Source organism: Bos grunniens, chromosome 15 (assembly GCF_055505025.1).
Source record: "Bos grunniens cultivar Pamir isolate PY7600 chromosome 15, Bosgru_T2T1.0, whole genome shotgun sequence".
Classification (NCBI taxonomy): Eukaryota; Metazoa; Chordata; class Mammalia; order Artiodactyla; family Bovidae; genus Bos; species Bos grunniens.
The window spans coordinates 79234074-79254819 of record NC_141179.1 but is presented as its reverse complement, the minus strand read 5'-3'; the positions used below and the strand labels follow the sequence as shown (position 1 = coordinate 79254819).

General features: G+C 36.5%; 1 protein-coding gene and 1 pseudogene across 1 annotated transcript; both read left to right on the top strand.

Moving 5' to 3' along the window:
* Positions 1 to 4269: 4269 nt before the first annotated feature.
* On the top strand, positions 4270 to 5483 carry LOC147358621 (olfactory receptor 10AG1-like). The gene has a single exon (XM_086342086.1). The coding sequence runs from the start codon at positions 4521 to 4523 to the stop codon at positions 5481 to 5483; it is 963 nt and encodes a 320-aa protein (XP_086198212.1). The 5' UTR covers positions 4270 to 4520.
* Positions 5484 to 10908: 5425 nt separating this feature from the next.
* On the top strand, positions 10909 to 11865 carry LOC147358620 (olfactory receptor 10AG1-like; annotated as a pseudogene).
* Positions 11866 to 20746: the final 8881 nt, after the last annotated feature.

Here is a 20746-nt window from a genome sequence, read left to right as displayed (position 1 = left end):
GCTGAAAGTGGAGAAGGCAATGGCACCCCACTCCAGTACTCTTGCCTGCAAAATCCCGTGGATGGAGGAGCCTGGAACGCTGCAGTCCATGGGGTCGCTGAGGGTCGGACATGACTGAGCGACTTCACTTTCACTTTTCACTTTCATGCATTGGAGAAGGAAATGGCAACCCACTCCAGTGTTCTTGCCTGGAGAATCCCAGGGACAGGGGAGCCTGGTGGGCTGCCGTCTATGGGGTCGCACAGAGTCGGACATGACTGAAGTGACTTAGCAGCAGAGGCTGAAAGTATTCACATCTTGAAGATGTAAAATAAATTTGGGGAAAATTGGTGGTAGGCTGCAAAAGAGGAAAAATTTTCTCCTACTACGATTAACCTTGGGTTAAATTTTTAAATTTTGATGTATGTTTAATACATTCATCAGCTAAATCTCAGGTTGCTTAAGAAATCAATAACACACTAATTTTGCACATAAAAATATTTGCCATCAGAATATGTATTATAACTACTACACAGATCTGTCCTCTAACTAAGACTCAAGGAACATATCATACAGAGGCTCGGCATAATGCATTCATAACAGTTAAGGTAAGAATTGGATCCGTGTCTATTTGACCGACCCAAATAATATTGTGTGTGTGTGTGTGTGTGTGCGTGTGTGTGTTCAGTCATATCCGACTCTGTAGCCTACCAGACTCTTCTGTCCATGGAATTCTCCAGGCAAGGATTCTGGAGTGGGTTGTCATTTCCTACTCCACGTGAATTTCATGAGCCAGGGATCAAACCTGTGTCTCTTGCATCTCTTGCATTGACAGACCAATTGTTTACTAACTGTAGCACCTGGGGAGCCCACAGATAATATTACTTAGCACCCTGTTCATATCTGAGAAATAAAATGCACGATGTCCTCTATTCCCTAGAGAGGCTGAAGGAAAAAATATTCTGAGTAGAGTGATAGCTTTCTGGGGAAAATTAAAAAAAAAAAAATACAACAAATCAGAGAATTCAACACGTGATGATTTTAATTAGAAATTTAAATGTGCCAGGTGGCAGAGATCTCTTGGGTAGAGATAACTACTTTTATTTAAGAGCACTTTATGTTTAGAAAGAATAGAATATTTAAAGGCCAGTTGAATTACTTTGAGGAAACAAGTAATTCCACTTACAGTAAAAATTCAAAGCCTCTCTAGTGAGAAAAATCAGCAACATTTCAAGTAAGAAAGGTAAATATGAAAATGATAGTAAGGCTTAATTCTTATTTTAAATTTAAAATTAATCATGTACAAAGGTTTTTAATATGTAAATTATTAATTTTACACATGGTAGCAAATATTTTTGTTCATTAAAGCAACTTCTATATATTTCTTATTCTATTAAATATAATTTAACATCAAATAATTATAATAAATGATGGTATTAAGTCACTTTGAAATGTCAAATAATGTAATAGCTTAAGTCTAGGTATAGATAATATTAAAGAAAACCTCATTTGAGCCCTTATATTGTAACAAAAATGGTTACATATGTCTATTCAATTTGATATTATAATAAGAGATTTAAAATAAAGTAATACATAAAATAAAGTTTTAACCATTGGAATTCAAAGAACAATTATTTTGAAAAAAAATTATAGAATTCAGGATTTATAAAATAATAAAGATAGCTTTAGTTTCAACAATGTGTTTAAATTATTTTCAAGGATTGAGTTACCAATTTTTATCAAATATACAAACATACTTGAAATATACCTTGTTTTACTCTTATGAAATTCAAACTCAAATCTTACCTATTTCATGTTATACAAGATTTCATCATCAAAATGCCACACCTGTACAATTAAAAATTATATTTTATATAGCACTGGAAATAATTTTATTCAGGTAATGAGTGAAATACTAAATGCTTCTGTTCATAAAAATGATAAAGATTGCAATTCTATTCTTTTGTATATTTTTCCTCTCTTTTAAGATTGACAATTTTAAATTAAAAGTGTCTGTTTCTTTACTCAATTTCATAATCAAATAATGAACACTATATTAAGTAAACACACATTTTCTAAGATCTATATTGCTTCCAGCAGGAAAACTAGGACTATGTTCCTAGATCATGCAATAACTATTTTCCTAGGTCTCAGTGCTTAGATCCTAGATCATGGAATGTCAGTGGGAAAGAAAAGCGGCATATGAAAGGGATGAGCCAAATTGCAACATTGTGTGCTACCAAGTCATGAGGGCTCTCCCTGTTAGCTCTACAGAGTGGAGGTGATAATGTTATCAAATTATTGGCAGAGAATTCATGGAGAAGTCACATCTAAGAGTCTGGGGTTTTTATAATACTGTGATGATTGCTTTAGTATCTTATTTCATCCCCACATTAACCATGTGATACCAAGCCAAGGTGAACTAGAGAGCAGCTTTTTTTACTGTTAAAGCAGAGAGTGAAATTTAGAAGAATAAAATTTAGCTTTTAATAAAAACAATAATAGCTAGCTTTCAAATAGACTTTCTATGAATGCCAAAACAACTTTAAGTTGCTTTATTGTATCAAATGAATTAATTCATGTTGCAATCCTAACTGTTGGTACAACTGTTAAGTCAGTTTTCCAGCCAAGTGAACTGTGGCACAGAGAGATTAAGCAATTCGCATTGTCACACAGCTGGCAAGTGAAGCCATGATTCAATTGCAGGCTATCTTGTCAGGATTGTATTTTTTGTCCATGACACTATATTTAGACTATGCTTGCATGGAAAAACTTGAAACGTAAAGGGTGGGGAAATGAGAAGCAGGGCTGGGACTCATGTTGAGTCAAGTGATGCCTGGAGTGTAATATTTAAGGAGGCAGTCACTTTAACAATGGGGCGATGCAGAATCAGCCCTGAAACTGAGTGTGTGCTCTTAGATTCTGTACTAGAGGAGTCTCATTCCTTATTTAGGTAAGACCATATCCCACTCCTGGCTCTGATGAAAGGAAAAAATGGAAAAAAGTAATCATCAATGAGTAACTCAATAACTCTACCAAAAACGATTTTTCTAGGGAGTGTGGTACAACCCTGGCAACTAAAGATTTAAGAACATTATACCGTATTAATAATTATAATTATAGGACCGTGACTTATACATAAACATATTAAAAGTAATAGGTAATTTTATCAATAAAATCATATTTAATTATCTCAAATAAAGAAGCAAACAGAAAATTTAAACAATTACTTAATATAATAGATGATAAATAACAGAGTTAGAATTCAAACTTAAGTATGATTTAAACAATAGGCACTGATTTGCAATCACAAAACCAATGTGCAAATGAGCAATGTATCCATCATTGCTAAATCTCAATATCCTAGCTCAAGAAAAGTGAGTTTAGAAACTGTTATCTGAATTATTATTATTATTTTTTGAGGAACAACAAAGACATCAGAGATGCACACAGAACACAGGGTAAAGCATGACAGAAAGTATCTCACACAGCTAGTGAACGTATTCCAGCTGACCCCTCTTTTCCCACAGTGACCCTCTTAATTGTCTCTCTCTGTATCTATTCCCACACAACTTTTCCAAAATAAAACCCTCTGATAGCCCCCACATAGCATCTTACTGAAATATGTGTATTCTATTCCCCTATGTACAATAAAATAAAAGTCTCTCATATTTTTTGTAAACTGCCTAAAAATGTGAATTGTATATAAGAACACATATGATCAAGATCGTCAAGTGATGGGAGGGAAATGAAGACTTGAAATATGTAGCTGAAAATATATAAGGAAGATAATTTCTGTTATATTAATAGTTCTACTGAAGTATGTAAAGTCATAGAGAAATGCAATAAAATTGTCAAAAAATGTAAATATCTGAGGGAATTCCCTAGCAGTCCAGTGATTAGGACTCTGTACTTTCACTGCTGTGAGCCTGAGGTTCAATCTCTGGTTGGTGTACTAAGATCCCACAAACTGTGAAACATGGCCACAAAATAATGTAAGTATTTAAAACTGAGATCACATAGCAACACTGTGGGTCTATCTTCAATAACTCCGTTTGTCTAATGTCTGTGCTGATCAGGGCATTTGGGGCTTCCCTGGTGGCTCAGATGATAAAGAATCTGCCTGCAATGCAGGAGATCTGGGTTTGATCCCTCGGTTGGTAATATCCCCTGGAGAAGGGAATGACAACCCACTCTAGTATTCTTGCCTAGGAAATCCCATGGACAGAGGAGCCTGGTGGGCTACAATCCATGAGATCAGAGAGTCAGACACGACTGAATGACTAACACTCTAACTTTTTTGACTTTGGACTGTATTCGGAAAGAATGCCCTAAAAGATATTTCAAGGGAGAGTGTATGGTGATAACACATGGATTATAAACTGAGAAAGGGGAAAGCAGAAATAATGCAATTCTTAAATTAGAAACAATTGCACTGATCATGAAAATCAACCTGGATATCCTGATACAATTTATAAAACAGACACTGATCCCTGATGGTAAAAATAAAAAGCAGATAATACATTTACCCTTTCTCACAGATGGAACACCAAGAAAAAGCACCAGAAGGTAATCTCAGTAAATTGATGGAATTTGTTCTTCTGGACTTTGCTGATGTTCCTCATCTCCAGAGGTTTTTATTTGGACTGTTCTTACTCATCTATATAATTATCTTGATGGGCAATGGCATCATATTTCTGATAACAAAACTAGACCCTGGTCTCCAGACCCCCATGTATTTTTTCCTTGGCAATTTTTCCCTTTTGGAAATCTGCTACGTGTCTGTTACACTCCCCAGAATGCTCACGAGTCTTTGGACACAAAGAAGAACGATTTCTCTAGTTGCTTGTGCCACACAAATGTGCTTCATTCTTACACTTGGGGCCACCGAGTGCTTCCTTCTGGCCGTGATGGCCTATGACCGCTACGCGGCCATTTGTAGCCCTCTGCAATATCCCCTAGTCATGAACTACAAGGTGTGTATCCAGCTAGTGGCTGGCTCCTGGATCAGTGGAATCCCAATCCAAATAGGCCAGACATGCCAGATTTTCTCTCTGCCCTTTTGTGGTTCCAACCTCCTGAACCACTTCTTCTGTGACATCCCTCCCATACTCAAGCTGGCCTGTGGGGACACTTTTCTGAATGAAATGTTGGTCTTCACAGTTGCTGCGCTGTTTGTTTTGGTTCCATTTCTGCTGATACTTGTCTCCTACGGCAAAATCATCTCCACAGTCCTTAAATTGCCATCAGCCACAAGTCGGGGCAAAGCCTTTTCCACCTGCTCCTCTCATCTTATGGTTGTGGCATTGTTCTTCGGATCAGGCCTTGTCACATATTTAAGACCCAAGACCCAAGGCTCAGCAGGAACTGACAAAGTGCTTTCCCTCTTCTACACGATTGTGACACCTGTGTTTAACCCCATGATATACAGTCTAAGGAACAAGGATGTCATGATGGCACTGAGACAATGGCCAAGCAAACACCTTAGTTCATTGAAAAAGTGACTTGTATTTCAGAACTTGATTTCTTATATATGTGTTATAAATTTTCAATAGATATTTATCTTAAACTCAATTTATCTGCCTATAAATTGGTAGTTATTACCAAAATAAAAATTACTTGTAACACTGAGAAACCTTTTTGTCTAGAGTTATACAGTTATGTATGGGTCAACAAATAGCAATATTTGCTTAGGAATTCTATAACCTTGTTGTGAAATGTTCTCTTGTATTAAGAACTTCAGACAACAATTGCTATAATATGACCAGCTGTAATACAGACTCAGTTATGTCACTTATTGGAAAGCATATTATCCAGTTCCAAGAGTTGTCACAGAAATTTTTTAAACTAATTTAGTAATGGACTTTAATTAAAATATTATGTATAGTTTGGCCTAGCAATTATTCTACAGAGAAAGAATTTCTTAGAGTGAAAAGTACCTCTCATTAGGAATGTAGTTTAATAAATGATGTTGTATAATGATATTAGTAATTATTAGGCATATATCAGATTAAATTCATAATATGATTTGTTGAGTTGATAAAACAAAAGATATTATTGAAATCTTTACATATAATAAGATGAGCTTGGAAAAATTGATGGGAATATTCATAAGTCATGGTTTTTTAATATATTTTCCTAGAGATGATAGTGGGGTTAGGAAAGTTAGGGGAAAAGGGAAAGGATTTAAATTTTTGTAAAAGTATCTTCCAAGATGGGGAAACAGTGGAAACAGTGTCAGACTTTATTTTTCTGGGCTCCAAAACCACTGCAGATGGTGACTGTAGCCATGAAATTAAAAGACACTTACTCCTAGGAAGGAAAGTTATGACCAACTTAGATAGCATATTCAAAAGCAGAGACATTAGTTTGCCAACAAAGGTTCATCTAGTCAAGGCTATGGTTTTTCCTGTGGTCATGTATGGATGTGAGAGTTGGACTGTGAAGAAGGCTGAGAGCTGAAGAACTGATGCTTTTGAACTGTGGTATTGGAGAAGACTCTTGAGAGTCCCTTGGACTGCAAGGAGATCCAACCAGTCCATTCTGAAGGAGACCAGCCCCGGGATTTCTTTGGAAGGAATGATGCTAAAGCTGAAACTCCAGTACTTTGGCCACCTCATGCGAAGAGTTGACTCATTGGAAAAGACTCTGATGCAGGGAGGGATTGGGGGCAAGAGGAGAAAGGAACGACAGAGGATGAGATGGCTGGATGGCATCACTGACTTGATGGACATGAGTCTGAGTGAACTCCAGGAGTTGGTGATGGACAGGGAGGCCTGGCATGCTGCGGTTCATGGGGTCGCAAAGAGTCAGACACGACTGAGTGACTGATCTAATCTGATCTGATCTGATAAAAGCACAAGTATTGTACACCTTAAACCTTACATATATACACATATTAGAAATGGTCAATACAAAAATAATCATCGTTGTTAATTATGGAAATCACAGAGTAAATCATTCTGTTTTTCCCTTTGTTTTATTGAAATTGTGCAGTTAATTACAATAAACTTGTGCTATTCAGGTAATCAAAATAACAAACAATAAATTTGTATTCATTCTGAACAAGGAAAATCTCAATTATTAGTTGTGTGTGCTATTTCTGTAGTTACATATTTTTCAAAATTCCATGTGTATATAATAATCCTTCATATAGACAAGCAACAGGTCATTGCAGAAATATGACCTGTCTCCATTACTCAAAGTTAAAAAATATGATGAAGCTTGAACCGTTGCTTTTAAAGTTTATTCCCATAAAAATATTTGTCAGTTTTGTTCACATTTACATGGAGCTGGCTATTTCCAGATGGATAGGGAGGTGCAGTACCACTTTCTCCTTGGAAGAAAGCAACCAGATGACATGTGACCAATTCTGATAATGCAGTGAAGAAGGAAAAACCAACTCTTATTGAGAACCAAACAAACAATGAATCACTAAGATTCTCAGATAATACAGCCATCATAACCTACTAAAATCTAATGGAAGCGATTGAATACAGGAGGTTAAAAGAAAGAGAACTATAATAACAGCAACATCAAAATTCCAGGAAAATTTCTAGGCAGAAATTGGATAAATCCTGAAACTATCCATATGTTGAAAAGATTGAGACAGAAATTAAGAAATCCTCTCTTTTTTCTCTCCCTCCTGCCTAATTAAAAAAAAAAAAAAAACATTTTTAGAGAGAAGAGATAACTAATGGGGGGGGGACAACATTTAAAAATATTGATATATCAAACGAATGTGACTGGATCTCTCTCCTTTTATAGAGAAGGGTAAATAAGAGTGACATCTTGGAGCATTATGACATTTTTGGGTAGATACTGAAGTTTTACAAGCTAAAAATGTCAGTGGACAGCTTCAGAAATTATTTTCACTTTGGTTTGGCAACTAACAAACCATATCTAAACTAGTTACCACATTCAATGGTAATAGCTTGCCAAAAATCTGTATCTGTATCACTTGTTTTTCAAACACAGTGAATGTGTGCAAATACTACCAATGCTTTGTAAATTATAAATACCAATACAATATTGTAAAGTAATTAGCCTCCTATTAAAATAAATAAATTTAAATTAAAAAAATAAACAAAAATTAAATATCTTTATTAGCAAGATAATCTTTTGCTACTACTTTGCATTGTACTATTCCCAGAATAAGTCACTTATAATTCTGATAAACTAAGCACACACAATTTTATTATTTAGAAACACAAAAACAGATATTCATTTATGTAGGTACACATGCTTGTCTGTGTGTGTCTATGTGTGTACTTTAGGATAATATTGCTTTTGTGGACCGAAGTCAACTGACAACGAAGGATGGGAAGGTCAGTAACATGTGCAAAGTCTTTCCAAGATTAGTAGACTGATTAGGGGAAAGTGAAAAGTGAATATGTCTTCATTGTGCATCTGGATTGTATTAATAGCTATGGATTCTTTGCTGGAAAAGAATATTCGGGGAGTAATGGTAGACATCTTCTCTTTCTTTCCTTCTTTGAAAGGTATCTGTATATTTATATTTATATAGGTATCATATGAATAATTGTTTCTTGGAATAGTGTATTGGTATATGTAACCTTATTGATAAACTATTTCTTTAGCTGTGACATGAAAGCGTGTAAGCTTATTTCACTACCATATAATTAGTACAGAGAACATATATGGAAATAGAATAATAGAATTAGAAGATAAAGAGAAAGTGAACATATGGTCTAAGGGAAGAGTTGGAAAAAATATAAATTATGAAACAAACTTTTAGAGAGATGATGTTGAAATTTCAAAAAGAAAGATGATTGTGCTTTGCTATAATAAGCTTTACACAAAAAACATATACATATTTATATATGTGCATTTATATTTTGTGTTTAAAGCATTTAGATAGATGATAGATACATAGATAAAAAGAGTTTGTGTATGTGCATGCAACAACACAGATGAGAACTTTTCTAGGTGGATTCGTTGAACTAATTATATTTAGAATGATTAAGTTTGTCATATATGGCCTTCCCCAGTGGCTCAGTGGTAAAGAATCTGACTGAGGTGCAGGAGCTGCAGGAGACGTGAGTTTGATCCCTGAATTGGGAAGATATCTTGGAGAAGGACATGGCAACCCATTCCAGTATTCTTGCCAGGAAAATCCCACGGATAGAGGAGCCTGGCTATCTACAGTCCATAGGGTGGCACAACCAGACACAACTGAAGTGACTTAGCATGCACACACAAGGTTGTCACACACACACACACACACATATATATATGTATATAGTTGTTGCTATTCAGTCGCTCAGTTGGGTCTGACTCTTTGTGAGTCCACAGACTGCAGCATGCCAGGCTTCCCTGTCCTTCACTATCTCCTGGAGCTTGTTCAAACTCATGTCCATAGAATTGGTGATGCCATCCAACCATCCTGAACTCTGTCATCCCCTTGTCCTCCTGCCTTCAATCGTTCCCAGCATCAGGGTCTTTTCTAAAGAGTTGGCTCTTCGCATCAGGTGGCCAAAGTATTGGAGCTTTAGCTTCAGCATCAGTCCCTCCAATGAGTATTGAGGATTGATTTCCTTTAGGATTTACTGGTTTGATCTTCTTGCAGTCCAAGGGACTCTCAAGAGTCTTCTCCAACACTCCAGTTTAAAAGCATCAATTCTTTGGCACTCAGTCTTCCTTATAAAATGTGTCTTTGAGGGTCATTATTCTGTGACAGCCATACTTGACAAAACAAAGAATCAATTAATAACTGCCTCACATTTTGGATTTCCATACTGAAAGTATATGTAAACATCAACAAACCACTGAATATCTAGAAGAAACGGAGTAGCCATCATAGTCAACAAGAGTCTGAAATCCAGTACTTGGATGCTATCTCAAAAATGACAGAATGATCTCTGTTCATTTTGAAGGCAAACCATTCAATATCACAGTAATCCAAGTCTATTCCCCCACCAATAATGCTGAAGAAGCTGAAGTTGAATGGTTCTATGAAGAACTACAAGACCGTCTAGAACTAACACCCAAAAAAAGATGTCCTTTTCATTATGGGGGACTGGAATACAAAAGTAGGAGGTCAAGAAACACCTAGAGTAACAGACAAATTTGGCCTTGGCGTACAGAATGAAGCAGGGCAAAGGCTAATAGAGTTTTGCCAAGAGAACACACTGGTCATAGCAAACACCCTCTTCCAACAACACAAGAGAAGACTCTACACATGGACATCACCAGATGGTCAACACCAAAATCAGATTGATTATGTTCTTTGCAGCCAAAGATGGAGAAACTCTATACAGTCAGCAAAAATAAGACCAGGAGCTGACTGTGGCTGAGATCATGAGCTCCTTATTACCAAATTCAGACTTAAAATCAGGAAAGTGGGGAAAACCACTAGACCATTCTGGTATGACCTAAATCAAATCCCTTATGACTATACAGTGGAAGTGAGAAATAGATTTAAGGGACTAGGTCTGATAGAGTTCCTGATGATCTATGGATGGAGGTTCATGACATTGTACAGGAGACAGGAATCAAGACCATCCCCAAGAAAAAGAAATTCAAAAAACAAAATGGCTGTCTGAGGAGACCTTACAAATAGCTGTAAAAAGAAGAGAAGTGAAAAGCTAAGGAGAAAAGGAAAGATATACCATTTGAATGCAGAGTTCCAAAGAATAGCAAGGAGAGATAAGAAAGCCTTCCTCAGTGATCAATGCAAAGAAATAGAGGAAAACAATAGAATGGGAAAGACTAGAGATCTCTTCAAGAAAATTAGAGATATATTTTTAAAACATATATTTAATATTAATGAAGAATATATTTCACTACAGTTTCACAGGTCTTATTAGTAATAGGTTTTGTTTCTTTAGGGAATTGGAAAAATAAGAGGACATAGAATCCTGTTTATACATAAGGAAACAAAAGTCAAAAAGTGAAATAATGGTACTTCGGATTGAATCATTCCCACAGATGAAATATGAAGAGATGAAAGCAGAAGACAACATATCCACAGTTATACAATTTGTTCTCCTGGGGTTTTCTGACCTTCCAAACCTCCAAGGGTTACTCTTTGGAGTGCTCTCCATAATTTGCAGCATTATCTTAACTGGAAATAGTCTCTTAATAATAATAACTTGGCTTGACCCAGCTCTGCAGAAACCCATGTATTTTTTCTTGGCAAATTTTTCCTCCTTGGAAATTTGTTACGTGTCCGTCACTTTCCCTAGGATTCTGGTGAACCTTTGGACTCAGAACAGAAGCATTTCTATGTTGGCCTGTGCTGCCCAAATGTGCTTCTTCCTTAGCCTCGAACCACTGAGTATTTCCTCCTGGCAGTAATGGCCTATGACCGCTGTGTGGCCGTCTGTGACCCTCTGCACTATCCCCAGGTCATAACCCCAAAGACGTGCCTCTAGCTGGCTGTGGACTCTGGGATCAGTGGAATCCCATTGCAGATAGGGCAAACGTGTTGGATCTTTACTCTGCATTTCAGTCATTCGAACCAGATTAACCATTTCTGTGACGTAATCCCCATTCTGAAGCTGGCCTGCGGAGACACTTCTGTGCAGGAACTGTCAGTCTATGCAGTAGTTCTGCTGGGTGCTGCAGTGCCTTTTATGTTAATACTTGCCTCTTACAGTAAAATCATTTCCACTATTCTGAGGTTGCCAACAGCCAGAAGAGCCAAAGCCTTCTCCAAGTGCTCTTCTCAGCTGTTGGTTGTGCTTTTATTTTTGATCTGCTGCCATTGCCTACTTCAGGCCCAAATCCAGTCACTCTGCAGGAACTGACAGACTGCTCTCCTTGTTCTACACCATAGTGACTCTGGTGTTAAATCCCATGATATACAGCCTTGGGAACAAGCATGTGATTGCAGCATTGAGACAATTGTTACTTAAAATATAGATTGAAGGCAGGAGGAGACGGGGACCACAGAGGACAAGATGGTTGAATGGCATCGCTGACTCAATGGACAACAGCTTGAGCAAACTCTAGGAGATGGTGAAGGACAGGGAAGCCTGGCATGCTGCAGTGCATGGGGTTACACAGAGTTGGACTGCACTGAGTGACTGAAAACAATAAAAGTATAGTGTGATGAGTATATTTATAAATGTTTTAAGTGTTTGCCACACAATTATCAGAGAAAGGTTTTAAATATCTATAATTTCCCCTTAAAAACGTAACCATTTCTAGCTTATAAGATACTTTAGATAGTTTAAAATAATCCACCATTGATGATGCTTAAATATTTATTGGGCTTCCCTGGTAGCTCAGACAGTAAAGAATCTGCCTGCAATGCAGGAGACCTGGGTTCGATCCCTGGATTGGGAAGATCCCCTGGAGGAAGGAATGGCTACCCACTCCAGTGTTCTTGCCTGGAGAATCCCCATAGACTGAGGAGCCTGGCAGGGTAATTAGTGAAAGGATCTTCAATATTTCATACCTAAATAATCCTCTATTGCGAATAAAGAGTAATGTTCGTTACATACTTTATGAAAAAACAAAACAGAATTCAAGTTGTTAAGACTTTTGGCTTAAATATACCTTAAAACATGCAAGATTCCTTATATTTTTCCATTCTTATTGTTGGCACTTTTTGCTTCAATTGCATGGAAACTGACCAGTAGCAGTTAAACAATGACTATTTGAAGGAGGAATTGAACAAGTGAATGAGCAAGTGCATATTACCATGCCCTATGTCAGAGCCCTGGAAAAATCTAGAGACTTCATTTCATATTGATGTATGGCAAAACCAATACAATATTGTAAAGTAATTAACCTCCAATTAAAATAAATAAATTTATATTTTTTAAAAAAAGAAAAAAAAAGAGATTTAGATGAGAAAAAAAAAATCTAGAGACTTCAAAGAATCAATAGACACTAGGAGTATTTCTATTTAGCCCACTATACCCTCATGAGGAATTACTTCAATCATCATACCAAAAGAAAAATTTTCATGTACTGAGTACTTTTCCTAACTGCACATTATAGAAGGATCTCCCTGTTTGTCTCAACACTTTTACTTTGTACATATTTCTATATTCTATGTAGCAATTTTGGCCCCAAAATAATCTGCTTTTAATTATTTCATCTTTTTCATCACTGCCTTCCAAACTACCCCTATGCTAATTCATATTTTAAAAATAAAATATAGATGCTTTTTTTGATAACAAGTACTTTATTTTTTTATTTTCTTTTTTTGCATTTATTATTTTTTATTATAAATTTATTTATTTTAATTGGAGACTAATTACTTTACAATATTGTATTGGTTTTGCCATACATCAACATGAATCCGCCACGGGGATGGGGAAATATATGTGCTTTTAATGTGGAAAAAATGTTAGAAGTTATTTTCAGAATTACACAAAGCTTCCACAATTGCATTTACATTAGTGTGCCTTGCCTAATCCTCTATATTTTTAACCTACTCTAAGTGATATAATTTTTAAACCTTTGAACTGATATTCACCAGGAAAATGAGCATCTGTCAATAGAATCATTAACAGGTATCCTCCCAATTCCATTCAGATGGCACGGTAGTAAAAAATCTGCCTGCCAGTGCAGGAGATGCAAGAGACACGAGTTTGATCCCTGGGTTAGGAAGTTCCCCTGGAATAGGAAAGAGCAACTCACTCCAATCTTCTTGCTTGTAAAATTCCACGAACAGAGGAGCTTGGTGGGTGCTCACAAAGAGTCAGATACAACTGAGCACACACACGCACATAAGCACAATCAGCAACTCATTTAGAGAATACGTTGGCTGAAAGTTCTTTTAACAATTATGCTCTTTTGCTATTATAGTTATAATTGTACACATGTATATAAGGCAATGTTGGCTCCTGTTTTGAAGCTGGTTATGTTTCACTTCTCAGTCCATTTGCTTCCTTTACCATTTAGGTTGTAAAGATGATGTACTAGGTTTAGTTACTTATGCGGTTTATCATAGTGTCTATATGTATATATACCTTCTAGTTAAATGTTTAGTATGTTTATATACTTTTATATATAGTCCCTAATGTAACCTAGGATGATGATAGAGATGACAAAGATGATGATCTAGATGGAGAAAACAATAGTAGTTTTGTTTCTGAAATTTAGGAAAGCAGGAATCACAGCACCATGGAAATAGTGCTGTGCCCAAGTTCACATTTCATGTGTAAAATAAATGATTAAATTATATATATACCTTTTCTGTTTCAAACAATTCCGCATTTACATTGTTACATAACATTGAGCAGCACTCCCTGTGCAATAGGCAGGTCTTTCTTGGACATCCATTTTAAATACAGCAGTGTGTATCTGTCACTTTTTTTTTTTTTTAGATTCTGCAAGTAAATTATATAATATGATATTTCTCTTTCTATGTCTGACCACACTCAGTATGACAATCTCTAGGTCCATCCATGTTCTTGCAAATGGAATCATTTCATATTTTTAACAGCTGAATAATAAACTGGGGAAAATTCTGAAAGAGATGGGAATACCAGACCACTTGATCTGCCTCTTGAGAAATCTGTATGCAGGTCAGGAAGCAACAGTTAGAACTGGACATGGAACAACAGACTGGTTCCAAATAGGAAAAGGAGTATGTCAAGGCTGCATATTGTCACCCTGCTTATTTAACTTATATGCATAGTACATCATGAGAAACGCTGGGCAGGATGAAGCACAAGCTGGAATCAAGATTGCCGGGAGAAATATCAATAACCTCAGATATTTAGATGACACCACGCTTATGGCAGAAAGTGAAGAAGAACTAAAGAGCCTCTTGATGAAAGTGAAAGAGGAGAGTGAAAAAGTTGGCGTAAAGCTCAACATTCAGAAAACAAAGATCATGGCATCTGGCCCATCACTTCATGGGAAATAGATGGGGAAACAGTGGAAACAGTGCCAGACTTTATTTTTTGGGGCTCCAAAATCACTGCAGATGGTGATTGCAGCCATGAAATTGAAAGACGCTTGCTTACTCCTTGGAAGGAAAGTTATGACTAACCTAGCTGCTAAGTTGATTCAGTCGTGTCCGACTCTGTGAGACCCCATAGACGGCAGCCCACTAAGCTCCTCTGTCCCTGGGATTCTCCAGGCAAGAATATTGGAGTGGGTTGCCATTTCCTTCTCCAATGCATAAAAGTGAAAAGTGAAAGTGAAGTCGCTCAGTCGTGCCCGACTCTTAGCGACCCGGTGGACTGCAGCCTACCAGCCTCCTCGGTCCATGGGATTTTCCAGGCAAGAGTACTGGAGTGGGTTGCCATTGCCTTCTCCAACCTAGACAGCATGTTGAAAAGCAGAGACATTACTTTGTCAACAAAGGTCCATCTAGTCAAGGCTATGGTTTTTCCAGTGGTCATGTATGGATGTGAGAGCTGGACTATAAAGAAAGCTGAGCACAGAATTGATGCTTTTAAACCGTGGTGTTGGAGAAGACTCTTGAGAGTCCCTTGGACAGCAAGGAGATCCAACCAGTCCATCCTAAAAGAGATCAGTCCTGGGTGTTCATCGGAAGGACTGATGTTTAAGCTGAAACTCCAATACTTTGGCCACCTGATGTGAAGAGCTGACTCATTGGAAAAGACCCTGATCCTGGGAAAGATTGAGGGCAGGAGGAGAAGGGGACAACAGAGGATGAGATGGCATCACCGACTCAATGGACATGAGTTTAGGTAAAATCCGGGAGTTGGTGATGGACAAGGGAGGCCTGGCGTGCTGCGGTTCATAGGGTCACAAAGAGTGGACACGAGTGAGTGACTGAACTGAACTGAATGTCAGGTTTTGGCACCATTAATGTGTATGTTATAATTGACATTTTGGATGTTCCAAGGGAAGTGTGTTTTCCTTTTCTGTGCATGCATTTAACCCAACTTCATATGATGTCTGAACTTCTGTGGACATAGACACCTGTGAATATAGATGCATTTCATAAGCATCTTGTAAGAATTTAATATATTCACAAGTCAGTGGGAAGAGTAGTAAGAAAGGCCCTGGAGTGACCTACTGATATTTCAAAGAAAACTATTGTATGTTTCTGTGAGTGTGGCTTTCATAATTATGATATTCCACAGCTAGATATTTGATGATCTGAAAGCAGTTGTTTGACAAATATCATACATTTTAAATAATATTTCATTTTGTAATCTATTTTTTGTTGTTGTATAATTCTAACATGTAAAAGCATTGTTAAACCTGCAGGCTTTGCACATTTTCTTATAACTTGGTTCACAACAACTATGACTCCTTCATCATTACTTGAAATAGTAGCCCAAAGATAAAAATGATTTCAAGAGATATTATTAATAATACCTGTATCTGTACTGATCTGCACTTATTTTCAATCTATTTTTGTTATGAATATTCATACAGTCTTAATAAGCTCCTACATCTAAAATTTTATCAAGATAAAGTCAGCAAAATGTTTATAAAAGGTCTCTAAAGGAAGAGTACGTTGTCCCAATTGCCTTCACAAATATAAAGTGAAAGTCAAAGTCAGTCCATTGTTTCCTACTCTTTGGGACCCTGTGGACTATACAGTACATGGGATTCTCCAGGCCAGAATACTGGAGTGGGTAGCCTTTCCCTTCTCCAGGGGATCTTCCCAACCCAGGGATTGAACCCAGGTCTCCCACACTTCAGGGGGATTCTTTACCAGCTGAGCCACAAGAGTAACCAAAGAATATTGAAGGTGTTAGCCTATCCCTTCTCCAGCAGTCTTCCTCACCCAGGAATGGAACTGAGGTCTCCTGCATTGCAGGCAGATTCTTTACCAACTGAACTATTAGGGAAGCCCAAATAGAAAATACAAGCTAAAAGGGAAAACATTTGAAAGTTGTATATATCAAATTAGAAATATATAGAAAGATTATGCAAATAATTCTCAAAGCCAACAGGAAGAAAAGAAGCAATCTAACATCAAATGTAGGAGATTTTTTTTCTTCATTGGTGTATCATTGCTATTTAATATTGCGCTAGTTTCTACTGTATAATGAAGTGAATTAGCTATATCTATACATATGTTCCCTCCCTCCGACCCCTGACATCCCATCATCTAGGTCATCACTGAGCATTGAGTTGAGCTCCTTGTGCTTTAAAACAGGTTCCCACTAGCTCTCTGGCCATCATCAAAAAATAAACAAACAAGAAATGCTAGAGAGGGTATAGATAAAAAGGAACCCTCTTGTACTGTTGGTGGGAACTTAAATTGATACAGCCACTGTGCACACCAGTATGGAGGTTCCTTAAGAAACTAATATAGAACTGCCATTGACCCAAGAATTCCACTACTGGGCATATATCCTGAGAAAACCATAATTCAAAAAGATACATGCACCCCAATGTTCATTGGACTGTTATTTACAATAGCCAGGACATGGAAGTAATCTAAATGTCCACTAAATGTACAAAACTCTTAAATAGTTTACTAAAGCAGGTAGCAGAAGTCAAATAATCACATAAAGGACAGTCACTCCCATTAGTCATTATCAAAATGCAAATGAAAACAAAACTGAGATTATGCTACACATGTATTTCAATTGTTAGAATTAAAATAAAACAAATCACAGAATGGTATAATTCAAAATTGGTGTGTACATATTAACACTTGAATAGCTTTCATTGCATGAGCATCAAATTTCTAAACTATGTCTTTAACTATTAATCTTCATAAGAGTATAAATCTATTACTACTTCCTATAGTTAAATCTAATATTTTTCTCTATTGTATTTTGTGAGTTTGTGTCTGTGTGTGTCTGTTTGTAGGGTGTGGTACAGAAAATACTGTTCTATTACCTTATAGTCTCTGTACTGAGAGTTGCCACAATTAACTTGGGGGCATTCTTGGCTTGGGAGACAGTATAGTAACTTCTCGAAGTTATAGTTTATGACAACTGAGGGAAGTTGATAGAAATTGGAGTCTTGGCTGGACTCACGGCAGCACAGCTAGAAATATTTGCATCCTCTCTTCCAGTTTAGCATGATGTTGTAACTAATGTTGATATGAGGGGTCATGCCTGGAAATTCAGTGTTCTGTTTCCGGTTTGTACATCTGAAAAGGAGTGAGTGAACGTTCCTCTGCATCCCCTGTAGTCTGGGAGGTGGTGAGGACTACCCGGCTCATATGGATGGAGAGATGGAAGATCTGTATTGAAGATGACACAGCTGCCCCGATAGTCCTGGATTTCTTATTGCAGAACACTTAATGAAAGAGAAATAAAATTCCCTGTAAGACAGTGTATGCTGCTAAGTCACTTCAGTCGTGTCCGACTCTGTGCGACCCCATAGATGGCAGCCCACCAGGCTCCCCTGTCCCTGGGATTCTCCAGGCAAGAACACTGGAGTGGGTTGCAATTTCCTTTTCCAATGCATAAGAGTGAAAAGTGAAAGTGAAGTCGCTCAGTCGTGTCCGACTCTCAGCGACCACATGGTCTGTAGCCCACCAGTCTCCTCCATCCATGGGATTTTGCAGGCAAGAGTACTGGAGTGGGGTGCCATTGCCTTCTCCGAAGACAGTGTATATTTACGTCTTTTTAGACCGTCTTTATTTTATAAAAATAATATATCATCATAAATTATTGTTTTACAATGCTTATATTTCTTAGTAATTACAAAATCCAGGAAGAGAGAGAATTTAGAGAACATGTGGTATAGACAGGTATGGTTTTGCTTGTTGTACCAAACTTCTTGAGTGACAGGCAGAAAGGTTTAGTTCAATTAGAAAATGACCTGGGGAAGAAGTTGATCCCAAGAGTAAGAATAATTCCTATTTAAAGAGCACTATTTGTTATGAAGATAGAAGATATTTTAGAGGGTGGTTAAGCCTGTTATCAAATACCTGGTGTCAAGAATTGCCTAACTACCAAAAAAAACCTTCAACAGTTCTATCAGCTTTTAACTCAATAGCTCAATTAATAAAGGTAAGCATTATATTTAGCTTCAATCTAAACAGGTAAGCATGATTCATTTTTGTCCAATGTAGAATTTAGTTTGAAATGTACCTATTTATATGTAGCATCAGGCAAAAAACACTCATTTCAGAAAATTTAGCAAGGAAACTTTTGTTGTTATTATTCTTTTATTTCAAAACCCTGATTCAGATAGCCTTTTTACTTTTCTGACCCACATCATTATATTATCAAATAAAAAATTACAAAAGTACTTTATAATATAGTGGGCCACTATATCAAAGTTTACCAACCTCTACATCATCACTATCATAATCATTTAAACACTAACCTTTATTAAGTGATTGGTATGTTTTAAGTATGTATTTAAGACTTTTGCATGTATTAAACCTGGGGATATCTCATTAAAGTTAATGTATATAACTAAGGAATAAGATAGCAAATGAACTTTGTTAAAAGGATTTTGCACCCTATTAACATCAAATACTGTTTGTTAAAAATAACTTTTATGGTAACTGAATCTGACAATACAAAAGAGATTTTGGTATGTTTTCATTTTAATCTTTAGAAACTTCAAACAAGGAATTCAGTTCACTTCAGTTCAGTTCAGTCGCTCAGTTGGGACCGACTCTTTGTGAACACATGGAAGGCAGCACACAAGGAATTAGACTTCTGAAGTCACCAGTTTTAGACTTTTACTTCCTATCTTCAATTCGATTTTACAAACCTGCTTTCAATAGCACCACATACATTTTAATGTTACATGATGTACATGCTTATTATAATCCTCACACAGTTGAAAGACCAGAAAAGCAAACATGAATTATTTGGATAAAAACAAAAGTGGCTACATAACCTGAACAATTTTGTGGCTCTTCTTTCTGAGTGTAGTAGTAGTACTATCTGAAAGATTCCAGAAGTTGGAAACCAGCAGAAACATTGCAAGATTTGAGAAGGAAAATTTTGATGAGATTGAGTTTATAAAACTAAGAGTAACTTGGGTAGGATTTGAATAACTTTAATATTTCTTACTTTAAATATGATTTTACATTGATAATTCCACTTAAGATTCATAAAATCTTGCTCCATTTGACAAAGAAAAGCAAAGTTAAGAATAAAAAAAGGTTTCAGTAAATTAAGAACATGGTATTTTTTATTGCAAGTTCTGTTTTTTTTTTTTGTTTTTTTTTTTTTTTACTTCTTCTGGCTATTTTTTGAACCCGAGTTTCCGTATGATTTCCAAATGTACTACCCTGTGTGAAAAAGTGAAAGTGTTAGTCACTCAGTTATGTCCGACTCTTTGCAACCCCATGGACTGTAACCCACCAGGCTACTCTGTTTATGGAATTCTCCAGGCAAGAATACTGGAGCAGGTAGCCATTCCCTTCTCCAGGAAATCTCCTTGACCTAGGGATATTAAAATGTACTATCCTACTTCAACAGAAAGGAATAATTTAGATAGAAGTCCAAAAAATGAGAGAAGACCTTATATCAAAAGAAGATTCAATTTAAAAAAAAAAAAAAAACAACAACTGACGGTAGTTTTTGAAGGCAGAGGTTAACTCATCAAATGTAGGGCGTGATGCATACTGAACTGAAAATATTGATGGCTCATTCAACAAGCAATTTTAATCAGTATCCAAGTATTACACTCTAATTTGAATTAAATAGGGGAATAAACATGGAAAAGGATGTTAGGATAAGGTAGTGAAAAAAATAGGCACTGTTTCATAGTCTTATACACATAATATCATATCTTAATAATGTCACCTATCAGACCCTCATTTCTGATCATTCTAAAGACACAGTTAAAACATTTTTATATTTCTTAAAATCACATTTTCATTGGGAAAATTCTATAATAATGAGTTAAGTTTAAATACCTTCTGATC

What these genes read in the sequence shown, in the direction of transcription:
- LOC147358621 (XM_086342086.1), top strand. Translation starts at nt 4,521, where the DNA reads ATGGAACACCAAGAAAAAGCACCAGAAGGTAATCTCAGTAAATTGATG.